The sequence below is a fragment of the Lycorma delicatula genome, chromosome 6, assembly GCF_047948215.1.
Source record: "Lycorma delicatula isolate Av1 chromosome 6, ASM4794821v1, whole genome shotgun sequence".
NCBI lineage: Eukaryota > Metazoa > Arthropoda > Insecta > Hemiptera > Fulgoridae > Lycorma > Lycorma delicatula.
Window position 1 is genome coordinate 81,337,757 of NC_134460.1, and position 27,014 is coordinate 81,364,770.

Genomic DNA, 27,014 nt, shown 5'->3' on the forward strand with positions numbered 1-27,014 from the left:
GTATCTGATTGCCTCCCTTCATAGTCTTATGCTACCCTCTTGTGAAAAAAATTTCAAAAAATTACAGTATATTAACGAGATTTAACAGATTCTGACAAAAAAAAAACCTTACGATTGGATATTTTTTATGCCTGTAACAACAACAAAATTGAAACCGTACAAAAATTACGATAATTTAATTGCAGAATTTTTTTTGCGCATTTCTACCGCGTTTTTTATTAGCGAAATTTATTTATTTATTTGTGTTTATGAAACATAGTTTGCTGATTTAAAAAAAAAATACTTTCAAGCAAATCGGTTGAAAGTTGGGCAAAATATGATGAAAAACCCGTGCATAAATCACAGATTAATTAGCATATCAGTTTCGAGAAATTTTTATAGTTATTTATTTTTTCTTAGCGTTACATATAATGTTAAATTTATTTTAAAAATTATAAGACTTCCTAAGAGCATTTATTATGTGAAAAAATTTTTTTTACAACAGAGTATTGCTGTTACACGCCGCGGGGGGTGGGGCAATAGTGTTCATGAAACGCATAATAATTACCCCAGTAATTACAAGCTATTCGGTACAAACAACAGGTATTTTTTATGTTACTATGTATATAAAATCGTAATAATCGTAATCTTATTTATATATTATATATATATATATATATATTATAATATATAAATAAGAAATTACGAGCGCGCACTAGTTTTTACACCAACACATAAAAAAATCGCTATGTGGGAGATTCCCCAAAAAAACAAAAGAATGAAATAGATGACAAATAATAAATAACCTATACAAATAAAATGAAGTAATAAATTTATAAATAAAAAGCACTTACCCCTAGTTGGTGATATTTTGGCGTGTGTGATACACGAGAAAGCATCCGTCTATACAGAGTGGTACCTCACAAGCCACACACCTCCAGACTGATCTTACGCGAATGCCGTTTGCCGAGCACACAACGCATTGTCTAAAACTGTTTGTTCCCTCACGTTTAGGAAAATGTCTTGCTTCACAACTTTCAAGACGTAACAATTCACGATTTCTTACATAAGATCCTCGTGCAGAAAATCCCGTAGGAGATGATGAAACAAGCCCTTTCAAAACCTCATTTCGAAACCATCTGAAGGGTTGGTTCTTCTCCATCTTATTGACTGACTTGTAAGCCGTATAAGCATTGACAAGGAGCATATAAAAAATGTGGAAAAAAGTTTTTTCGTCCATTTTGTCATGCGCCTATGTAAGTAATAGCTTGAATACAGACGATCAGATAAATCAACAGCCCCCATGTAATTATTGTAGTCTACAATCATTACAGGTCTCACGACATTTTCTGTACCGCGAATTGTTACACTGTATTTACCCTCTTCAGCAGGCCCATGAATAGAAGACAGAAGTGTTACCATTCGCTTGTAATTGAATAGAATACAAGATATTCCATCCAGTGTCGTACGACAGGCTAACCAGTGTCTGGTCAAACCTAATTGTTTACGTCTGTTTCGTGTGAATTCAGCTGGCATTCCAGCACGATTGGATCGAGCTGTTCCACAAGCTAGAATTCCCACATCTTTCAGTCGTCGATATAATTGCAGAGATGAAAAAAAATTGTCCATATACATATGATATCCACAATTTTCATAACCTGCAATTAGATTGATAACTGTACGTTCAGTAATCGTTTCGTTTACATTTAGTTCCTCTCGTTGTCTCCCGAGATATACACTCATATCGAATGTGTGCCCAGAATTATCGCAAAGTCTGTAAACCTTTATCCCAAAAGCGCTTTCGTTTACTAGGTATATACTGCCGAAACAAGACTCTACCCTTGTAGGCGCATAAAACCTCATCAACTACGATTTGTTGTCGTGGATTACAGAGTTCACGAGATTTCTGACGTGCAATTTCAAATATTTCGCGTTTTCTCCAGAGACGGTCATAGTTACCAGTTTGCATTTCTGATTCTATTGGTGGAGCCTGGTTAGTGAAGTGTAAATACTTCAAAATATGAAGAAAGACAGTTCTCGGTAATGCATTTCCAAATCAAGCGATATGGGAAACCTCGTCAGTTGACCAGTATTCTTGTAAAGTGTGTCTTACAGTATGACCCATTTCCAGGATGATTGCAAAGAAACGTTTCATCTTTTTTTTTCTCTCTCAGCTCCCCTGGGCCGGACCGACTTGTTGGTATTACGCCGCCCAGGGGAGTGTCTTTAAACTCAAATAGGCCTCCCCACCTACCGGCTATATACCGGCAAGGCAGGTCGGCCTATCGGTTAGCTCTTTTTGAGAGTTCTTTATCAATATTGTCCCCTTGGGGACCCAAAAGGGCAATACTAATACACCACGCCAGACCCAGTTCGCCGCGACGCGGTACCGGGTCCTTTCTGTATTCAGTGTGCTGTTGCCTGACTGTTACCCGTGGAGTCCTTGGTGGCTCATCAGTGCCAACACACCGCAGCATGCTGGACCTCACCAGCAAGGCTGTCCACCCAGTCCTATTCTAGCCAACACCTTGTCTTCTCTCATCGGAGTATTTCTGTAGAACAACTTGTCTAACAAAACTAGCAAAATTATTCCAGTTTGACTCGCTTCTTAGCATGTAGTCTATTGTTGTCTCTGGAGTTATACCTGTGAGTGCCTTACTATGTCTAAGTGTGTCCCACCTATTGCACTCAAAAAAGGTGTGTTCAGCATCTTTGCTTTTTGCTTGCAGTAGTTGCAAATTGGCTCTTCTCTGTTGCCTATTTTGTGCAGGTAGTTATTGAAGGAACCATGTCCTGTAAAAAACTGCGATAGGTGATGATCAACCTCACCAAATCTTCTCGACAACCATGGCTTGATGTTGGGGATGAGGGTTCTCGTCCATCGACCCACAGCTTCCTGCGACCATCTTTCCTGCCAGATATTATAAACGGCATCCCTGACCTCTTGTTCTGGCTTGCCTTGTGCCCTCTGCACCCTCTTTTTTGCGATTAGGTCAATAGAAGGTGTACCCGATAACACGCACAGGGCGGCATAGGACACTGTCCTGTATGCGGACACAACACCTAGGAGCACACACCTGTGCGTCCTCGCCAGTCTCTCTTTGTTGCGCCTGATGGCGATAGAGCGCCACCAGGCCGGAACGGCATACATAAGCGAAGACTCGACGGTGGTCGCCAGTAAACGGCGCTTTGAGGCCCGAGGGGCATTCTGCGATGACATAATGATGTTTAGACTTTTTATCATCCTTTCTGTCTTGTTGCATACATTGACTATGTGATCGGTGTATCTACCGTTTTTCTGGAGGATAACTCCTAAGTACTTGATGTTATTCGCTTCTTCTATAGAATGACCGTTGATGGAAATATTGAACGGTTCTAGCACTCTTCTACTCGTAAAGGCAATACACCGGCATTTTTCCGTAGACAGTTGCAGACCCCTGGACCTCAACCACTCCTGTATAGTGTCGATGGCCGCATACACCCTCTCCCGCACCTCCAAGACCGTCCTTCCCTCTACGAGAACTGCAAGGTCATCTGCATAAGCCAGCACCTGGACGCCGACAGGAAACTCCTTCTGAAGGAGTTCATCTATAATCACCAGCCACAACAACGGCCCCAGAATAGAGCCCTGCGGAACTCCACCGTGCATTTGAAAATGTACTGTTTCTTCCTGTGCTTCCACCAGACATTCTCTGTTGGACAAGTAACATTCAATTTGCCTACGCAGGTACGGGCTGAGGCCCCTAGCCGCAATTGCGTCATTAATATGACCCCAACCAATAGCCCCGAACGCGTTTTTATGTCTAGTGATAGCATCAGTGGAATTCTCCTGGTTCGCCAAGTGCCTCTCTTCACCTCGTCGACTCATCCCGAAATTCGGCAGATAGCCTGCACGGTGGATCGCCCCCGCATAAACCCGTACTGGTTAGGACTGATTCCGGCTCCCTCTTCTAGTTCTTTGATGATGTGGCGAGCCAGCATCTTTTCTACTAGCTTCCCCATCATGTTAAGGGCTCAGGGGTCTATAGGTTATATCTTCCTCCGAAGAGGTGCCTTTAGGTAGGAATACCACTCTGGCCTCCTTCCAGCAGTCAGGGAAGTCTCCGTTCTCCATGCCATGGCTGGCAATCTCGAGAATCTCCCAGGGAGCCTTCTGAACCAGCCCCTTGATCACTGCCGCGGGAATCTTGTCCGGGCCAGGGCTCTTTTTGGTTGCCAAACTCCTCGCCGCAAGTTGTAGCTCTTCCATGGTGAATCTTCTATTGTCGCAAGGTGTGGTTCTCACGATATCAGGCACTGTATGCGGGAACAACCTGGCTACCTCCCTTGCAACACTGGTCTTATTGAGGATAGGCATACGTCTCCCGAACTTTTTGGTCACAATACGATATGCCTGGCTCCAGGGATTGCTGTCAAGCTCTTCGCAGAGCCTGATCCAGCAATCCTTTTTACGTCTCTTAATAGCCTTATTGAGCGTTCTTCTTGCCTCGAGGTATCTATTGGCTATTTCCTGGTACCCTTCTCTGTTATTTCTAAGAATACGTTGTTTCCTTCTCCTAAGGGACTGGAGCTCTTGTCTCATTGCTTCAATTTCAGCAGTCCACCAATATACGGAGCGCCTCCTTGTATTGTTAGCTGCCATTCTGTCCATTTCCTGCTTTATTATATTAGATAAAGCCTCAGGTGATTGTTGATGTCTATCAGACAGTCTACTTGCAGTCCTGTTGACGATTTGCTCTATTTGTACTGATGAGAATCTCGGTGGGGGGGAGTGCACTTCACGCCTGAAATCTACGTCTTTCAGATCCAAGATAGAGGCGCGGTGATCGCTCGCTATATCTTCTGAGAGAACCATCCACTGGTACTGATTCCTCCTCCACCTACAGTCCAGGATTGTGAGGTCAAGCACCGACCGATGACCTCTCGCTACGTACGTGGGCGTATCGTCATTAATGCAGATGCAGCCGGCAGTTCCCAGGAGATCGGCAAGGATCTGTCCCCTCCTGTTGGTGTGTCGACTGCCAGCCGCCACCATTTTGCTGTTAAAATCACCCAACATTACGATCCTCTTGGTTGAATTGGTAATCACACCTTGTAAAGTGTCGATGAAGTTAGTAAAGTCCGCGATCGCAATGTTGGGCGAAATGTACACACCCACGAATAGAGTTGTTTTGGTCTCAACAGACACCACGCCACTACCTCTAAACTTGAAATTCCATTGTATACTATGACTTACGTCCATAATGGCAACATCTCCCGACATATCAACAGTCCATCCAAGTTTGGCAGCTTCATATTTATTGGGTTCGGTGACCACAAGGAGGTCTACGTTCTTGTCTGCAACAACACGACTAATTAAGTCGTGAGCGAGAATACTCCTATTGGCATTCGCTAACATAGTCCTAATCATGCAATTTTTTCTTACATTGCCATGCTCCAGTCCTGTGTTCACCGCTCTTACAATCGAGGCATTGCTTAGGTTCAAGACAATCCGCTATCTTGTGACCTCTGCTACCGCAGTTGAAGCACAAATCGAGCCTATCTGGGCCCTTACATTTGTGCCTTCTGTGGCCCGTGCCCCAACAACGGTAGCACCTGTCTTCATCTTCCCGGATGTACGCCCGGCAACTAATCCATCCGATTCTTATTCTTTCCTCGACCAGTTTGCATGCCGCTCTATAAGAGGTCATGACCGTAATATTTTGTGTCTCGCCAAAACCTTTCCTCATGGATGTTATCTTGACTTCCTCGCTAGAACCCACGCGTTTTATAATGGCAGCCATAACCTCTTGCTCTGTTGTGTCATGCTCAGCAATGACAATAGTCTGGGGAGCTACCTGTTCGATTCAATCTTCGAACTATATCCCAACCTCTTAGGGAATGACAACCGCCTTGTGACGCTTCCGGTCACTAAACTACCTGCCCCGTTCCTAGCATATGCGTTTTAACGGGAGTCGTCTTTCGCTCTTTAATTTTTTAAATCTCACAGATATAAGCCAGGCCTCGTTGGGATGTCACCGATGGAAATGCTTCGGTAAACATTTACATCGGTCTTTCTTAAATTCAGTTATTGCCTTCGCTGTAGGCTTTGTCCGGACATCTTGAATGTCCTACATCGTTGCCCTCTGAACTAGCTAACCCAGTTAACGGAAGCACGTAAGTAGTAGGGAAATGGGCATACGGCGCCGTAGAGGAGAAATGTCGGTTTAAGCACAAAATCAAGGTCACCAGACAGCGTGGCGCCAAAAAAGTAATTAAAATTTATTTTAATTAATTAATTAATTAAATATTAAATTGTTTTTTCCAGCCAATATTTAAACGTAAAATTATTCGTTTAAAATAATTCTGTTTTACTTTATATTCTAGTTCATAAAATTAAAATAATGTAATTGTTTTCTAAAATTATTCACTTACAATAATTTTGTTTTACTTTATATTCTAGTTCATAAAATTAAAATAACGTAATTGTTTTCTTTAATTATTTTTTCAGCCAATATTTAAATGTAATTGTTTTCTAAAATTATTCACTTAAAAATAATTCTGTTTTAGTTCATAAAATTAAAATAATGTATTTGTTTTCTTTAATTATTTTTCCAGCCAATATTTTAATGTAAATTAATTCTGTTTTAGTTCATTAAATTAAAATAATAGTAATGTAATTGTTTTCTTTTTTTCAGTGTCGAGATTGAAAAACTGGCTTTTTTGCATTGGATTATATTTATATTTTCGTCACCTTTATAGAAAAGTAAGTTTTTTCTTAGAAGTTATATTATATTATTATATATTTTTGGTTAATTTTGTTTGAGTACAATGAAAATATTTATTCGCAGATGTCTCAAGAAATGTTTCCAAACAATATATATCAGTTCGGTAATAGGTGAGGTGTGACGTGTGTGAACCCTTGTGCGAGGCTAGATGAGACGAGGTGAGCACCTCGTGCGAGGCTATAACAGCGAGCTGCTGTCAACCCATGCAAGGTCTCCGTGACGCGAGTGGTAGCGTCTCAACCTTTCAACTTTTCATCCGGAGGTCTCGGGTTCGAATTCCGGAAAATAATAAAACCTTTTAAAATATAAATATACAAATTTAATAAAAACTGGTCGACGTAACAAAGTTTTTAACAATCTTAACACAACGAAGTGCTATACACAACTTTTACTTCAATAATGTAAACTTGTTATCTCTGTAGACGTTTTCCGTTAAAACCACTTGTATATTATATTTTATTAAAATTACCATATGCGTCTCTGTTAAACTCGTTATCAATTTCTTCAGTTTTAATTACAACAGTAGTTCTGTTATCGTATATTTAATTTATGCAGTTATTAAAACGCAATAACAAGGAAAATAATATTTTTTTAAAAATAATAATTTTTATCACTGCTGTTCTAAACTTGTTAACCAATTAAATTCTTAATAAAAAAGATTTATCTTTTCGAAATACAACTATAAAATCAAATTAAACGATGTAAGTATAAAAGATTTATATTTTATTTTCTAGTTGAAACAGTGCACTACAATTTCAAAAGCGGATTCGACTGCAGACAAAGAGATTATACTGTACTTTGTGGAAGGTAATATATTTGAAAGTTTTGACCCGAATATTGGTGAATTATATGTTTATATTGAATAAATATGGAATATATATTTGAACCAAAGAAGAAGAAGCATCATATTAAATAATAAGGTAAGTGTTTTGATTCATAATAAGATAAGTTTATGTAGAAAGCCTGTAAGCATTAATCATGTTCTCATCTAACTTTTAGTTCAAACACTATTTAAAACCTTCCTTAGATGTTTACGAGCCAAAAATGCCACGCTCATATCATTTATATCGTATCGATTAAAATTCTATATATCGTCCTAACCTAAAGTATTCGATATATGAGCATAACGTATTTTAGTCGATGTTAATTTATGCGTACAATTTGTCACATCTAATACTGTGTTTATATCGTATCATCCTAACTTAAATTAGTCGGTGTTAATATTAGGTGCGTAAAGTAATCTATCATATAGGTAAGAAAGCAGGGTTGCAATGCTTTCAACTACTTTTCAACAACCTCTACATGCAATTCTGGAGGTAGCATATTCCAGGGCTTCTTAAACTGTGGGTCGCGACCCCCAGGGGGGTCGCGAGACTACTGAAAGGAGGTCGCAAAGATCTGATACTTTTCAATCATTATAAATAAAATTTTAAAATTAGTATACACACTACGTACAAATATAAATACAAATAAAAATCATACAAAATACTATTGTAGTTTTATTATAACTATTTTTTGAAAAAAGTGGCAATGCAAAACTGTTATGTAGGGCCTATAAATGAAAATATGGAAGTAGCATTTAAAATAATAAATACAACGCGCTCCTCGATTTTCAACTGAACGTTCGACATTGATGTCTGGCCGCCGGCGTCAGTGTTTGCAAGATAATTTAGTGATTATAAGTACCCAGACGCCGCGTCGCCTTACAGCTTACACATACAATACGGAAGCATAATCAAGCTAGGCTAGGCGAATCGGCATATTATTTTTATAAAAGAATAATAAAAAAAATTAAATGAAAGCTTCTTTTTCGGCGTCTTTGTGATACGGTGCCTTTGTGCGCTGCACACTTTGAACACGCCATGCGTCGGGGTTGATCTGATCGTAATTTGTTGTCATTGCACTGGTAAAGATTCGAGTGTAGTTATTTTTCTGTTTGTACTTCAGTTTGGACTCAGCTTTGTCTTCGTAGTGACATGTATGTATTTACTGTGTAATTTTCAGTTGGTGTTTTTAATTATTACGTTAAAGTTCAACTACATTTTGTTTAATTATTTATTATTATTTAACCATCATGGATAAATGGCTAATTAAAATTCCAACTAATAAGTCTGCCACGCCGTCACAACTAAGTTGCAGTGCTTCAAATCCGACTTCTAGCAAAACAAAAAAAAGAAAATATGACGAATCATATTTGCAGTATGGCTTCACATGCTCTTCTCACAACAATGAAGAACAACCAGTGTGCTTAATTTGCAAAGAAGTTTTGGCTGCAGAAAGCATGAAACCGTCAAAACTGCAACGACATTTGAATACTAAACATGCAACGTTATCAAAAAAGCCAATAGAATATTTTGAGCGTCTTTTGCAAACATCAAATAAAGAAAAGAACACTTTGGAGAAGTATGTTACTTTGAATGATAAATATCTATTGGCATCGTATGAAGTTTCGTATTTGATAGCAAAAACGAAAAAGCCTTTTACTATTGGAGAGCAACTTTTACTACCTGCAGCTATAAGAATGTCTGAAATTGTTCATGGAAAACAGTATGCTGCTGAAATTAGTAAAATTCCATTATCAAATGACACTGTGTCCAAAAGAATTTCAGACATTAGCAATGATCAATTTCAACAGCTTCTTATGAGGCTTAAAGACAGCTCAAAGTTTGCAATACAACTGGACGAGTCGACAGACATTTCAAAAATGGCACAGTTGTTACTTTTTGTAAGATATATTTATGAGGGAAGCATTCATGAAGATATACTGTTTTGTCGTCCTCTGGAAGGTCATACTCGTGGAAAAGATATATATAAAAAAGTAAATGGGTTTTTTGAAAAAGAAGGATTAAATTGGAAAAATTGTGTTGGTGTGTGCACGGACGGTGCTGCAGCAATGACCGGACAAGATCTTGGTTTTACAGCATTTGTTAAAGCTGGAAATGATCATATTACATTTACACATTGTATGATTCACCGAGAGGCACTTGTTGTTAAAAAAATTGCACCAGAATTAAACACTGTGTTTTTTGATGCAGTCAAAATCATTAACTTTATTAAAAGTCGAGCACTTAATAGTCGATTGTTTAAAAATTTGTGCATTGATATGGATTCGGATTATACAAGTTTATTGTTACATGCTGAAGTTAGGTGGCTATCAAAAGGTCGAAGTTTGAAACGATTATTAACTTTAAAAGATGAAGTTCTTATATTTCTAACAGAGCAAAATTCTAATTTGGCCGATTATTTTCAAGATAATTTATGGCTTCTCAAGCTATGCTATTTGGCAGATATTTTTGATAAAATCAATGATATGAATTTATCAATGCAGGGAGTCTGCGTTAATATGTTTATGTTAAAAAATAAACTTGAGGCCTTTGTTAAAAAAATTCTTATATGGAAGAACAGAGTGGAAAGTGGATCGCTCGAAATGTTTCCATTTACTGGCGAGTATATAATTAGTAACAATATTTCAAAAAAAGATACTCCTATAACAAAAATTATAGTTAATCATTTGAAGGATATGGAAGTTTACATGCATAGGTATTTTCCCAATGATATCGATACACAACCATGGATTTGCAATCCATTTTCAATTGAAATGGAAGAAATTAATTTTTTAAACTTAAAAGCACAAGAAGAATTTGCCGAATTAACAAGTGATACTACCTTGCGACTTAGATTTTCTCAAGTGCCTGTGCATGAATTTTGGATAGAAATCAAATCAGAATATCCCCTACTATCGGAAATGGCAATGAACAAATTACTGCCATTTTGTACAACATATTTATGTGAATCAGCCTTTTCCACATTAACTTACATAAAATCAAAATACCGTTCAACTTTAATAAACGTTGAAAATTTATTACGATCTGCACTAACTCAAATTGAGCCTAGATTTAATTATTTGTGTAAAAATAAACAATCACATCCGTCACATTAATATTGTTTGATGTTAATAATATGTTTTTATTAAAAAAATTGTTACAAAAGTTTATTTTTTCTATTGAATAAATATATATATAGTTTTATGTCATTCTATTTATTGTGTTTCATTACGACCGATATCCCGTCAACGTTTCCAATTATATATATGTGAAATGAATGGGTACGTATTCTTTAATCCTTATTTTATTTACATTGTAAAATAGTGCAATATTACATCTACATCTACGGTTAATATATATTTCATTATATGGAGGAGGGGGTCGTTTAAAATTTCCTAAGCTTGAAGGGGGTCGCTATATAAAAAAGTTTAAGAAGCCCTGGCATATTCCGACAGGTCTGCCACACCGCACCTGGGCGCATGCATAAAGGCTTCGGTTTCGTTTTTTAACTTCCCGACAGCACAAAGTTGAAAATATTCTTGAAATAATCTATCAACATCTTCTATCGCTTTTGCATCATACAGGCTCATATTAATCACTTAAGAAACCCATAATCTAATAAAAATTTATTGGAAATGAATTCGTTTGCTGCGGTGACAGCTGTCGCCGCGCAGAAACTTACTAACAGTAAGATCATCGATTGACGTTACGTTTGTAGACTGATCACTTCAACACAATCGAGTCATTTATATATATTTACTCAGGAGTTTTATTTCTTAATGTAAGGAAGAGGAATTTAATCCAGAAATGAAAAAAACTATTTTTTCTTTTTTCGAAACAATTTATTGACTTTAAAACTGAATACAGAAGGAATGATGTTACGGTTTACATACATATATTTTATCATACAAAAACAATTGCGTATTACAAATAGATCGGCGTTAAGGTTAATATACATATGGTAAAGAAAAGCGAAATGTTTAATTTCGCTCCAGTCCTTGTAGTCTTCTGGAAACGGTATTTGAATCTTGATTTCTGGATCTTGTTGCAAGTAGACTGGCAGATCTGCATGCACCTTTGCAGGAACGTATCGACCGTAATGATTGATGATGAATTGATTGGGGAGGTAGCGAAGAATCTCCCGTCAGGGACTGTTTAAGTAGCACTCCTGTGCTTTTTCATAGCATTTCCTACCTCTTCCAGCGCGTTGTAGAATTTTCTGTACTCATTTCGCCACATATGAAGCCATATAGCTTTTTTTCATAGCGCAGCTGTGATTTTCATATAGGTAAGAAAGCAGGGTTACTACGTTGAAAAGTAGTTGAAAGTAGGTAGTTGAAAGCAACGCTACCCTGCTTTCTTACCTATATGAAAGCAACGCTACCCTGATTTCTTTCCTATATGAAAGCAACGCTACCCTACTTTGTTACCTATATGAGAAAAATACCACATATTTGCCGGAAGGGTCGTCCCATCAAATCCTAAAAGAGTACGGATAGAATAGGGTTCTTTGTAAAAAATTAAAAAAAGCCTGAAAAAGCATCCACGCTAAGGTGCAGGCTTTCTAAAAAAAACCTGAAAAAGCATGCATGCTAGCGTGCGGGCTTTTCTAAAAGCCTGAAAAAGCGTACGCGCTAGCGTGCATGCATTTTAAGGCTTTTTTGAGGCTTTTTTCATGCTTTTAGAAAAGCTTGCGCGTTAGCCTACACGCTTTTTCAGGTTTTTTATCAATTACTAAAAAACCATTTTTTGACCGGTTCCAAGCCTCGTTACATACTCTGTGCATGCTAGCGGGCTCTTCATGTGCTACCTTCCGTGAAGGCTTCCAACGTTTCCTGGTGTATCCAGGGACGGTGTTCCTGTTGGACCCCACAGCCAACCATCAGAAAGAAGCTAACCTTCCAACTCCACTTCCAGGCCATGTTTTTTAATATGTATACCATGTTAGCCACGAATTACTCCATCGCATCCTACGATGTGGTCGTCTCGGTCCTATCGTTAAATACTTGATTCAATTCTAGCGGGATACTGACATGACCCCACGGCAGAGTATTTAGGCCGTCTGTAGCAACACGTTTATCGTCAAAATTACTTAGGGCTAATTTGTTCTGTTGGATCGTTTCGATTATGTGTTTTTTATCTAAACATCTTCATGGTCCTGTACATAACAGTATTACTGTCAAGCAGACACTTTTTATAATCTTCAAATTCAATTTCGTTTTTAACTACATTCTTTTTTATTCCTTTAGCTTTTTTGATAATTTTTCCAGGAGCAGTTTTGAACGTATATAGTTTTGCTCTCTAGCCGATGAACTCTCGGATTGGTATTCCGCTGCACTCATCCTTGAATTTCCCTATCACTTTCTTATTCTTTACCGAGTGACAGGGATGAGCTACCGGGTAGTAGGACGTGTCGAAGTAATCAGCGAACGTGCTTTCTTGTAGGTCTTGGTAAAAGTCGTGCGATTTCACTTCATAAAAAAACTGTCGGTATCCATGTATAGTAGAGATATTTTCGATCCGTACTTTTTTTTCATGACATCATAGTGAAAGTCATACATAAGAGTCTTGCTTAACTCGATCAAGGACAGACCCACGTATATAGGTTTGTCGAAATATGTCTTTTCCTTAGTGCACTGAACACGATTCAGCGTGTTGAGTTCAATGTAGCCCTTCAACTACGCGGACTGTGCGAACTGTAACATTTTGTGAACTTTGGTAACCCGAAGTCCGTTTCTAATCGCCTGTTTTAGGGTGGAGAAGTGACAGACATATTTTGACTTGTTCCGTAACGATGGGACGAGTTTGGGGTAATTAGAGATCGGAGGGGTTTCGTTCGTAAGCAGAAAGGGAAAGTCGCTGTGCGCATTGTGGAGGTGTGAGGGATATTCGATATCTACTTCAAGTATATATCCAATTGGACCATCGTCCGCTATGGACAGTAAATCTTTTTTTCTTCAGTTGCTACTCACCGTATATCCTTGTATGGAAGACATTGGCTCAAGGCCCAGCCGTATAAGTTGTTGGCGTCAAGGTACATGAGGTATTTGGGCGGTTGATGGGGATTATATCCATCTGGGATGTAGGGGTTATTTGCTTCCCCATATTTTTTAACACAAACCGAAATACCGCCGTGGATACCTTTTTCAAAGAACATGTAGATGTCGTAGTCTGTGATCAGTTCAAGTTGAATATTCGTTTTGAACAACATTGCATCGAACGAGAAACCGGGTAGGGTGAAGTAATGCGCATAGTCTAGACTATATTCTCTAAGGCATAGGGATCTGAAATTTTTGAAAACGTCCGACAGGAGCAGCACGTCGCATTTAAGGTGAAGGTCGCTATATTGATCTAGTGTGTTTAGTTTGCATGAAATATGGTGTGTCGTTTGCAGTGAAATATCACATTGGCGGGCGTGTCCATTGCACGTCATATTGCACGTGCTGTCTAGTGTTCGATGCGGGTTTATTGGTCGTGACCACACTTGTGGTCAACATCTGTGGCGACTTACTAAGCGTTCCTGAATACTCTGTTTCCAGATGCTCCGGAGTGTGAAGCAGAAGTCGGCGTTAGGATGGGTGAGACACCATTCCCTGGCATGCGGGCTGTGGAACCGTAGATATAGACCGAGTGGTTTCTCGAATGGCATTGAGAAAGGCACCGGGGATTGACCAATTTGACCCGGATATTTTCTATCTGCTGCCTCTCATAAGAGAGCCGCTTGGCAGACTGTTCTCGAGGTGCCTAAACTGGGGTTGTTTTCCGACTTGTTAAATGTGGTATTCGGGAGGGTGCTGTTAAAATCAGGAAAGGATCCGAGTGAGGTCAGCAGTTATTGACCCAACTGCTTCTTGCCGGTAATCGACAAGTTGCTCGAAAGGGTGCTTGTGGAACGACTCTTCAAAAGCATCGATATGAACTTATTTCTAATTCGAGGTCAGTATGGCTTTATGAAAGGGGTTGTCAAGAGCATCATAAATGTTCTTGCCAATGTGGAAAGCACCGACTGCACCCACAATATGTTTTGACAATTTTTAGTGACACAGAAGTAGCATTTCCTTCCTTGTGTTAGATTTCTGTCCTCTATGAGTTGGAACGCCGCAATGTTCCCGTAGCCCTGCAGGCCGTAGTACAAGACTATTTGTCGGATCTTACGGCTCTGTTTAAGGATATGCACCTAGTTGTGGAAAAATCAGTCAACAGGGGAAGCCCGCATGCCTCTGTTCGATCCCTTGCTCTGGTACCTGGTATTCGACGGATCTTTGGAACTAACATTCTCAGAAGGGGTCACTGCCTTGGCTTTCGCCAATGACTGTCTCCTGTTAGTCCGTTGTAATTCACGTCTGCAACTAGAAGACCGAGCACAGGCGGCTTTGTCAACCACAGAGGGCTGGATGGATATTCAAAATTTAAGGATTTCTGTGCCGAAGACGAAGTTTATGTTTCTTAAGGGTGCAGAGAAATTATCATACAGTCGCAACCTATGTATTAAGTAATCCGCACTCCACGCTAGATTCTGGTAGTCTCTGACCGTCATTCGAAACTCATTTGTGTGTGTAACAATTCTATTACTGTTCAGTCAATATTTACACTTCATACAGTTAACATATCCATACAGAAAATTATACATATTCTTTAATAACATAACATAGACATTAAATTAAATCTGAAATATGTTAATATATATTGACCATATTAATATTTTCGTAAGTTATAACTTACAAAAATATACTCCTTAAATATAACTGAACAGTGCATTTTATTTACTATGAAATATGAACCAGTAAGATTAATATACAATAAACACACCCTACCAAGATATGGCACCAAGGCGTCTGGTGCAGCTGATGATTGCTTATTTATCAATTGATGTGATCAATAACTCAATCATATAGTTCAAGTCCTAGAGATTTAGCAAATTTTTCTTTTTTAAAGTGTTCAATATATGTTATTTAACTTTTCTTTGCAAGTTGATGTTAAGAAACAAAGGAACCATGTTGGAGATCAATAAGAAACATATAATTTAAAATTTATTGCCTTTTGATAATAAATCATTGTTGCATATTACTTTGTGCTTAGAAAATAGTAAGTAAATATATTCATTTATATTTTTTTGGGTCTACTGAATTATAATTTAAAAATTGTTAAATATATTTAATTTAAGTATTATATTCCCTCAACATTGTTGAGGGAATCATACTAGGGAACATTGTTTTAATCATACTAATGGTCTAGAAAATTATGTAGTTTATATAATATTAAACTTTTTTTCAGGTGATAAAAAACGTTTTTCTCAGTATAAAAAAAGTTCTTTTAAACTTTATATTTAATGCCAATGACTATAATGGTCATTATAGTCATAAGGGTCATTATAGTTAAGGACATCCATTGAGAAAACACCCATCTTAATTAACAAAGAGTTCTGTGGAAATTGGTATCTGTTAAATGTTTCTTATGAAATTTTTATTTTTTTCAAACAGAAGGGCCTTGAGAGTTCAATTTAAAAAATAATTAAAGGAGATTTTTGTATGTGGTTATATAGAAACATTAAATTAGAGAAGAAATAAGAACTATCGGTCTGCTATTATTTTGTAAAAGTGTTTATTTGGTTGTATTTTATTTAAATTTTTTTCTGATTATGGGCAAATTTTCATATATTATTTGTTACTGTTTTATTATTCAATGTGATTTACATTTTCTATATTTGAACATTGGTTAAATATGTACAATGTAAAGGTATAAGGAAAAAAGTACTCAAAAAAGTGTTATATTCAAGTTTATTGTTTATTTTATGGTATTTGAATTTTTCATTATAATTGAATTATCTCAGTGACATGTCTAAATCAGTCTACACTATTTTGTGTTGATGATTTTCTAAAAAAAAAACAAAAAACAAATCAGTGAAACATATTAGTCAAATAGTTCAAAACATAAGTAAAAATTTTAAAAAGTTTTCGGTTGAATTACATATTGTTAAGGTAAAAACAATTATTGTGAATGAGTAAGCGTTAACAGATAAAATTATTTAAACCTTAATTTTTCTTGTGCTCTATTTTTATTTTTGCATATTCATGTGTAAACTTTAATAGCTAGTTCTTTTTAATACTTCATTCTACTTGTCTTTAAAAGCAACTACCGTTTTTATCCTTGTGCTAATTAACTGTTGAATGTTTATAATTTTAGGTGAGGGTTCAATTTGTTTTTGAGTTGACAGGTTTGTTTTTTTTTTACTTGAACTGATCAGTCTTTTTAATGATGATTAAGATGAAACATTGTATACATTTCTAACCTTACAATACTGAAATTCAGTGAAAAACATATCATTAAAAAATTTTCAGAAGAAAAGGCTAGAAATGAAGCACAAAAACCAGATTCATATTGATAGCCACAGTCGGTAGGCAAGGCTGTAAAAAAGGTGATATGGTCATTACCACACAGTCCTGGGAAAAATTTAGCAGTAATAAGAAAGCTTTTATGTGATACACATGAAGTCAAAAAAGTTTTTTTTGAGGAGAAAAGTGTTCAACAAAGACAGACTTCCCTGAATGAAAAAACTCAACAAACAGTAATACAGTTTTATTGTTGTAATGAATTGAGCCACCAGGCTCCTGGCATCAAAGATGTCATATCAGTAAAGGATCCTAACACAGGCGAAGGTTCTTCCTTACAGAAGAGACATGATAATAGTCAAAGAAGCATTCTGCTTGTTTCAAATGGAGCTTCCAGAAATGAAAATAAAATGATCAAAGTTCCATGAAATTTGTCCAAAATATGTTCTTTTGTGTTCATAGATGACTCACAGTATGCATTTTTCAGCATCATTTTATTCAATCATTATCCCTATTCAACCATTACTTGGAAACAGTGAGGTGAATGTGAGAATCGTCCAAAACTCGTTGAATTTGAAGATTCTCTAGAGGATTCCATTCATGAATTGAATGTCCAATTGTCAAAATTTGAAGTTCATTCATATGTGAAAAAGATGCAAGCTAAATCATTTTAAGAGCACAAAACAAACACTGATGAGGACTATGTAACTATGCAAATCGACTTTGCTGAAAATTATGATGCGATCTATCAGGACGAGATAGAGAGTGCCCATTTGTCTCATGCACATGTAACATTACTTACATGTTGTGCCTGGATTAAAAATGAAACTTGCTCTCTTGTAATTGTCACTGATGATGTGACATATGCCAAATTTTCTGTCTGGGTGTTCCTGAGAGATATTATTACTCTGTTTAAGGAGTTCCAACACTTCTGAAAATTAACTGTGTTTTCAGATGGCTGTGCAGCTCAATTTAAAAATAAATTCACATTCTCTAATCTGTCTGTGCTTAATGCATTCCGATTTTGGTGTGGAAGGACAGTGGATATTCTGAAGGCAATAGATGGAATTGGTGGGTGCATAAAGAGATTGGTATGGAATGAAGTAAGGACAAGGAAATTTATGAATAATGCTGAAGATTTTTTTGAATGTGCTAAATCTGTTGAAAGAGTTCAAGTTGTTTTTGCGTCATCAGAGAAAGTAACCGAAAGTAGTGAAATGCCGGAAAAGAAGTGGGAAAATGTAAGGCCAATCCCAACTTTGCAGTCAAAGCATATGTTTAAAGTGAACGTCTCTGACAGTTTACTTTCTGGGTGAACTAGTAGCTCAAAACTTGAGAGAAACCAAGTTTTCAAATGCAAGATGGACATGTACACAGATTCAGATACTAAATCTGTAACCAAACTGAATTCTAATGAAAGCTCGGATCATGGAGAGTCTAATGCACTTGACACATACAAATTAGAACTCAATGACTTTGTTCTGGTTGAATCTGCAGGTAAGAGGTCAAAAAATATACTTTTTTGGCCAAATTGAGAGAAAATGATTATCAAATAAATTTTTTACACACGAAAAGAGGTTCTTGGATTTTCTTCTTTCCACAACAGGACAGCAGTCTTGTGTCTACAAGTTATATTTTTATGAAGCTATCTGAGTTATCATTAGCAGGTGGCACATTAAGGGCTGCTTCCACCATAACATTCTGTATGGATTTGTCATAGTATAGTGTGGATTGATGTTTCTGTAATTTTTATACTAGATTTATGTTAATTTCACAAAAATAAGTATAATTACACTTAATTAGTGGTTTTTATTGATCTAATGAAACATATTAATAAATAACTCAGCAACTCCTGAAAATAAGAAACACTGATGTTAAAAATTGGACAGTGTCACACCCGGAAAGAAAAGAACATGTTTTATTCAAAAAAAGCGACAGTTAGTTAGTATTCTTGCCATGGAACATAATCTCTATAGAATGATTTTTCACGTTATTACCAGTTATCAGATTAAAGTTTATCAAATTAAATAAGGACAATTTAAAAGGAATTATTTAAAAAAATAAGTGAGTATATACTGCTAGTTATATTTATATTATTGACATCTGATGTTCTTCAAACTTGTGAATATTGTTAAGTAATGTTATTTAATTCTAAAGAGAGCAAATCCTCATGAAAATGTCACCCTGTGACAGTGGATTCACCCTAATATTATTTTGTTTAAGTTTCCTAATTTGTTGTTTTTCTATATTTATGCAAAACTTAGCCTTCTTATAACTACTATTACTTTTTATACCATTTTGATACGTTCTTAAAAATCTTTTTTTTTTCTGCTTAACCATTAATTTTATTTTGTAATAGACAACAAAGTTTTATAATTTTTTTTGTGTTTGTATTTTGTCCTTTCACTAACCATCTAATTAATGATTTCTACATTATACATATTTCTAAAGTGTATATTAAGTTGTGCTTTTTAAATATTTTGTGTTCTTTCATTATTTTATCAATCTTTCTTTTTCCATTTTTAACCTATTCCTATCTTCTAAGAATATAATGAATATATAATGTTAATTTTAGTAATTATTTGACTTACTTAATTTTATAACTTACTCTGTAGAACCTCATGCATTAGCCATCATCTGATCCACTACCAACGCCTCCCGCCACCACCTCCGCCACCACCACCACCGCCGCCGCCGCCGCCGCCGCCGCCGCCACCACTACCACCACCACCACCACTTCCACCACCACCACCACTTCCACCACCACTGATACCACCACTACCACTACCACTCCAACCACCACTCCCACCACCACTGCCACCACCTTTATCTCCACCACTTCCTGTACTATATCCATTTAAGTAATTCCAAGAATTACTAAAACCACCTGGGGCACCAGGAGCACCCTGGCCAGAACTCTTACCAGGAGCACCCTGGCCATAACTGTAACCAGGAGCACCCTGACCAACACTGTTACCAGGAGCACCTCCGTTTAAACTTGTTGCTCCTAAACCACCAGTACCACCTTTTGGACCACCACCATTACCGCCATTAATGTCATCGCCATCACTTCCATTACCACCATTATTACTAAATGTGTTGGTATTATACGTTCCTCTGGAAAAAAATTAATTCATTACCATTTATTTATTTATTTTATTAGAGCATTTTAAAAATTACAAAAGTAATATTGCACATTTTAAAATAATATACATTACACTAAAATACCAAAGCATCTTTACATTTATAAAATTTTATAAAACAAAGAAGATTTCAGTTTCAAGTAGAAACGTATTTTTCAGTATTCTATTTATTTATGCTGTTACGTACAATAGGATAATTATAATTTTAATATAATTAGATAATTTATTATAGTATTTAAGCCCTATCTATAATCTTTTTTTTTAGCTATGCTAATAATATAATGAATATCATGTCCCTGATGTGTGTGAGGTGAATGGTTTCTCCTAATTATATTAACAGAAAAATATTTTTTTTCTTTGTAAGAATTTTACTGGTGGTTGTTACCAAGTATCGGCAATATATGAATGTGTATATATATTACTGTCTGCCTATGGTGTGTTTAAGTTGGTAGCAGTAATTTGCTTTAGAAGAAAGTATTGTTTATCATTTTGTTTAACAAGTTTTGCTTCTAACAACTCAAATTAATTTAAAAAGAATCATATAACTCTTTATGATTTATGTACTTGTATGATTACTGTCATTTTTGCTTGGTTTACAATGTGATTAGTATTATGTCATCAAGAATATTTTTTGGCTCAGAAACTCATCATCAGTTAATTATGTATTAAGTAGGATTTCCATATAAATTGTTCATTTAGATCTTTAATCATATTAATTGCTGACTGTTACTTAGCTGTGCAATATTACCTGATTATTACAATTAGAGTTTAGATAAATATAAATGGCTTTAAATTAGCATAAAATTACTGGAATATTTAAATTGATCAGAAATGGACTGTAAGTTAAGAATAAGTTTAGTTATTAACATGATCAAGAAAAATCAAACCTAGGATATTACTGAATGTCATTTAAATAAGTTGGTCAAAATAACAAATAAGAAAGGATGTAGGAGAAATACATGAAATGATGTGTAATAAGATCCTTGCCATGAAAAAGATCTTAAGTGAATTTGGAGTCATTTAGTGTGACAACATGAACAGAAAGAATGAGTGACATTTCATCAGGATTGATTGAAAACAAAGGGTAGAAATGTAAAGGAAGTACAAGATGTATTAAGTTTAGTATGAAACCACATTAATGAAGATCAGTCTTTCATGAAATGAGTTACTTATGCTCAAACATCTGTAAAAGAGTAGTTGTTACTGTAATAATAATTTACTTGCAGCAACATTTGGTGTAGCACTAAGCAACATATTGTGTGTAACCCTTTCCTATAAATCTGTACTGTAAAGCTGTTGAGTGTAATTAGGCATGTAAGCAGATGGGTTGAACCATAAAAAAAAATATTTTTTTTCGTTTGGAGAAAGAGAATAGATTGGGGTGGTAGGCTAGGTTCAAATTACTTTTCATTGTTTATGGATGAGAAAAAAATGTGAAGAGATAAATATTTTAATAACATATGTCTGTCCATTTCTTCAGAGCATTATTTTATCAGATAAGAAAACAAAGCAAGCCTGACAACAAAGATGAGATCTGCCAATATTAAATTTCTTGTAACACCTGGAAAAAGTTGTGATTATAATGTTAGTAAACTAATAGAATAGTCTGGCAAAAGAAAAAATTTTTTTGTGAGTGTAGAATCCTTTTTTTTTAGAGAAGAGAAGTGTGAGTGATGAGAGTTCTGTTCAATCTTCAGTTAGTATATAGGATAGGTTTAGGAAATCTAGTGAGCTGATCTCAGTTTACCTATCTATTTCATGTCATCAATCAGAAATGTAGACCTTTCCTATAAATCTGTACTGTAAAGCTGTTGAGTGTAATTGTGGGTTGAACCATAAGAAAAATAATTGTCTTCGTTTGAAGAAAAATAATATATTGGGGTATTAGGCTAGGTTCAAATTACTTTTCAAGTAATTTGAATGAAATGAAATGTGAAGAGAAAATATTTTAATAACATATGTCTCTCTCCATTTCTTGAGAGTAATATTTTATCAGATAAGAAAACAAAGCTAGCCTGGCTGAACAAAGTTCAGTTAGTATATAGGATGGGTTTCGGAAATCTAGTGGGCTCATCTCAATTTACCTATCTATTTCATACCATTAAGCAGCAATATAACCTAGTTATAACATTTCATGTTGTTAAAAGTCTTAAAATGGTTATAATTGTGCAAACTAGTAGGACTAGTATAAGTGATGGCATTAAATTTTCTAATGGTGATTATTGGAAACAACTTACTTTAACAATAAGTAATCTCAGCCCTCTATTTACAATCAGAAATTCTAGTCCTTGTATATGTAGCATTCTCTATAGTCTATTATATATTCAATATTGATTATTACTTCTACTATAACAGTCCAATTAGATGAGAATTTATTTCAATTAAGTGTACATCATGAGTAAAAACAGATTATTCAATTAGAAATATTAAATTATAGAAAATTAAATATTAGATAAGATTATTAAATTTACATAGAATATTAAATTGTTAGTAATTCACATAACTGTAGTTTAATTTATAATTAATAAGAATAAAGTGAATTACAGCTAGTTTTAACTTGACTATGTAGTTATATTTGAATAATTTATTATTTGAAGAGAAAATATTGCTGTAAAATATTTTATGATAAATGATTCAAATTTATTATTACTCTTAAACATTTATTAAATGAAAATATGTAGATGTGCAGTAGTTCTAACTGGGAATTTGTGTTGGCAGTGCTGTTAGTTCAGTAGAGGAGATAGTATATCATGACAGAACATTATAGGTGGCAAACCAGATGCCGGTCTAGCAATTCAACTTTACCCTGCATATCAATCGAGCTTTCTGAACTTTGGTGAGTAGTACTTAGATTTGAGAAAAAAAATTTCTTTTATGTGATAATTTATTTCTGTCTTAAAAAATTTTTGTCTATTTATTTCTATAAATGGTAATTTTGTTATTGTTACTAATAACAATATCGGATTTTAGTATGATATTACTAATATTAAATATTCAATAAAATAACTATTTCAGACATTTTATGACCATAAAAAGGAACATAATTACTGTATTATCAATAGATCTATGGCTTAAGGCAGTATTTCTCAACTTTAAAGTGTTTGCGCCCCATTTTTCAATCATAATTTTCATCGTTTCCCCCCCCTAATACAATAACAATATAAACAATAATAATGTATTTTAAGTATCTTGATGCTAAATCTACATTTCAACTTTAATTACAAACCTTACAAATTACCAAGAATTAGTAAATTTATTGATATTTGGCAACATCGATCCACTGCATTGACAAAACCAGGATCGATGTCTTTATATCGCTCTGTCCTTTGTCCACTGTATTGGATATTCTAATGGCTTTATGGCAAGTACCAATTTGTCTCAAACATTCTGGTACATCTGCGAAACATTTGTAAATGTTGCACCTCATTCAATTCCAATTAGTATCTTCAACTCCAAGGAGCAAATACACATATGTTGGATAGAAGTGATAAAGTTAATCCTTTTTGTGGAAAATTGGAATTGTGGAGCAGAAATTTAAAGCAAAAAACCTAGAAATGTTTGCAATGTGGATGAATGTATTAAAACTTACAAGGCTGAAGAACAACATGTGAAAGTTGTTTTTGTAATTATTGAAAATCATTTAGCCATGTTGGCAAAGAAATTTAAAAAGTATTTTCTTGCTGATGACAACTTTTTTGAATTTTCTGCAATGAAAACAAGAGCATTTCATGACTACTGCCATTTTCAACATTCTATCTTTGTGAAACCGGATTTTTTGTGATGGCTGCCTTGAAGACAAAATATAGATCTCGGCTAAATATTGATAAAGAAATAAGTGTCTGTTTTTAATATTAAACCTTTATTTGAAAATTTTGCAAGAGAGGCTCAAGGGAGTCACTAATTACTATTAAACTTGTTTTTAATTTTAATTGATAAGTTAATTATTAATACATTGTGCAGTACTGATGCAACCCTATTTAAAAGTGTATTATATCAGTAAAAATGTGTATTTTATTATTTATAATGTTCGATTATATTTTGTTTTGGTTTTCTTTCAGTAAATTAATAAATTTTTTAAATTATATTTTCTTTTTGATATGCTTGCACCCCCATTTAGTGTTATTACATCTGTATCACAAAGCTATACACGAAAATAATTTTAATAGGTTTTATTCCATATGTTGTTGAACAGATGAATTTTATGATTTGGAGTTTTTCATAAATTGCAATACATAAGAAGATCAAAACATAATAATTTAATTTTAACACGTTTCTTTATTAAAATCATATAAATACTACAAATTATGGCATGTAACATAATATTAATGATTACAAATAATGGTTTTTTGTTGTTATGCATTTTAAGCAACATTAACCTTAGTAAATGACTATTAGAAAATTAATGTCAGATCACTGATAAATATACACAAATTGAAATTGCATTCAATATTGATTCACTTTTAATCCATGGAATTTATTTAATTAAATATGGCTTTCGTTATTGGCGGTTCATCTATAATATTCATTCCTTATTTTCCAGGAATCCTCACGTGAGTGTTATTTTACTTATACTGTGCAATCAAATCATATTTTGTATGGGACTACATTACTGTAAGGACTGAATTACTAAGCTTAAATAGCAGAACAATTTAGAGAGTTGTATTGACCTGGTTCTAAAAAGGATTCACTGTGCTGGGTATATGAAATTCCATATGATTCTGTGGTATCTTTATGATTCATTGCTAGTCATATTTGTTAAAATTTAAAAATTCTTAATGATGAAATTTCATTACTGAACAATTGTATAGATTCATTCTTTAAATGGTCTATAATATTTTTCATTTAAGATATTTTACTTACTCTGGAGAAGAATTATGTTGATACCTGAAATCTTGAAAATTAGAGGGGCCAGATGTCATGCCATTATATCTTTTTAATAATGATTCCAGAACTGCTGGAGGTAGGTGTTTAAACAATCTGTAACATGAATTAAAATTACATACGCAATTTAATTTTTTCCATTGAAATTGACAAAAACTGAACTTATCAACTCTCTGTACTGGAATTGAAGATTTAGTGTAAACAACATTTGTGAATTGCCACAACTAATGTTTAATGTACGTTTTAAAGTAATATTTTTATTCATTTTGTTTCTCCAATGATAATACTTATTAATTTTTACATAAAGCTATAGAATCATGCTTTTTATACAAAGTTTACTTTCTCTCTTTCCAGATGTAAGATTTGTAAAATTATTATTTTCTACTTTCACAAAAATCTAGTATTAAATGACTAGAAGTTAATGCAATATTTATATGTAAAAACAATTTAAACTTAGATATACATTACTGGTAAACATAGATTACTTCTAATTCTGTAATACTACTGACTAGCAACTCTACTGAAGATGTTACTAATTATGTCTGAAAATCCTTTTGAAGATTTAGTGTTCAGAACGTGAATTTTTAAAAATATTTTATAACTATAGGTACTATTTCAATGATGTTCTGCTATGAACCAGCTTTTATCAATATCTACTGTTTTTTGTTGTTGCCATTCTTTCATTTCTTTTAAAACACACATATTTAAGTTAATATCATATCAATTTTTTGTGAACATTGTGAATATCACAATGCTAGGAAAATGTGTTATGTTTTTGGTTATGTATTAGTATATATAACCATATATATTAGTATATACTAATATATAACCTTATATATTAGTATCTATTATAGATATTAATCTACTAATAGATTATATATAGTCTACTAATATGTAAGGTAGTATATTAGTATCATGCTGCAGTAACTACGGATATTGCAAAAGGCTGGCATAGAGTCTACAATATAGCAGTGAAAATTATACTTACAAATTTATTTGTGAAGATTCAAGTTGATTCGATCTCACTATTGTTATAGCCAGTGTAGAGAGTAGAATTAGCAAGCATTTTTTATGCAGCATAATTCTACAGTAATTAATAACTTAGTAATTGTTATTAACTTACATGAGATAAACAACTGCATTTATATACAGTTGGTATACTGTATTTATATACAGTGTGCAACTGTATTTATATAGTTGTTCAATATCCTTTGTTTAGGTATCACGTATCATAAATTTTAATTTATTATCTTATTTTAATAAATTATCTGTATGTTGCTTTGAGTTTAATGCAGAATAGTTATAAATATTCTTGCCTACTTCCAACTTTTCTAATTATTTCATCTTAAATAATTATTAAACTGACACATTTACTTTTAATAAAAGATATTATTTAATCACTATGATTAAATAATTTATTCAGTATGACATGATTTAATTATTGAAATTAGAATCCCTTTGTTCATTATTAAACAATATCAAAGGTATTGCTTTTATTAGGAAACATCTTGTACATTTATTTCATTAGTATTACATTTTTTAAGCACGTTATCATTTTTTTTTGTGTTTAGTCATTTGACTGGTTTGATATAGCTCTTCAAGATTCCCTATCTAGTGCTAATTGTTTTACCCCCTACATCCTACATCCTTAACAATTTGTTTTACATATTCCAAACGTTGACGGCCTACACAATTTTTCCTTCTACCTTTCCCTCCAATATTAAAGCTACTATTCCTGGATGCCTTAATATGTGGCCTATAAGTCTGTCTCTTCTTTTACCTATATTTTTCCAAATGCTTCTTTCTTCATCTATTTGCCGCAACATATCTTCATTTGTCATTTTATCCACCCATCTGATTTTTAACATCCTCCTATAGCACCACATTTCAAAAGCTTCTAATCTTTTCTTCTCAGATACTCCAATCATCCAAGTTTCACTTCCATATAAAGCGACACTCCAAACATATACTTTCAAAAATCTTTTCCTGACATTTAAATTAATTTTTGATGTAAACAAATTATATTTCTGACTGAAGGCTCGTTTGGCCTTTGCTATTCGGCATTTTATATCGCTTCTTCTTCGTCCATCT

The 27,014-nt window shown here is 34.5% G+C and overlaps 1 protein-coding gene across 2 annotated transcripts in view; it reads right to left on the minus strand.

Annotated features, from left to right (window-relative positions):
• LOC142325968 (uncharacterized) overlaps positions 1 to 26,091 on the minus strand; it is a 40,895-nt gene extending 14,804 nt beyond the window's left edge. For both annotated transcript variants that reach the window (XM_075367958.1, XM_075367959.1), the window contains exons 1-2: positions 25,912 to 26,091; positions 24,903 to 25,019 (exon numbers count right to left, since the gene is read on the minus strand). In XM_075367958.1, coding sequence (XP_075224073.1) covers positions 24,903 to 25,019; positions 25,912 to 26,003 — 209 coding nt within the window. In that variant the 5' untranslated portion in view covers positions 26,004 to 26,091. The remainder of the gene's footprint in view (positions 1 to 24,902; positions 25,020 to 25,911) is intronic.
• Positions 26,092 to 27,014: the final 923 nt, after the last annotated feature.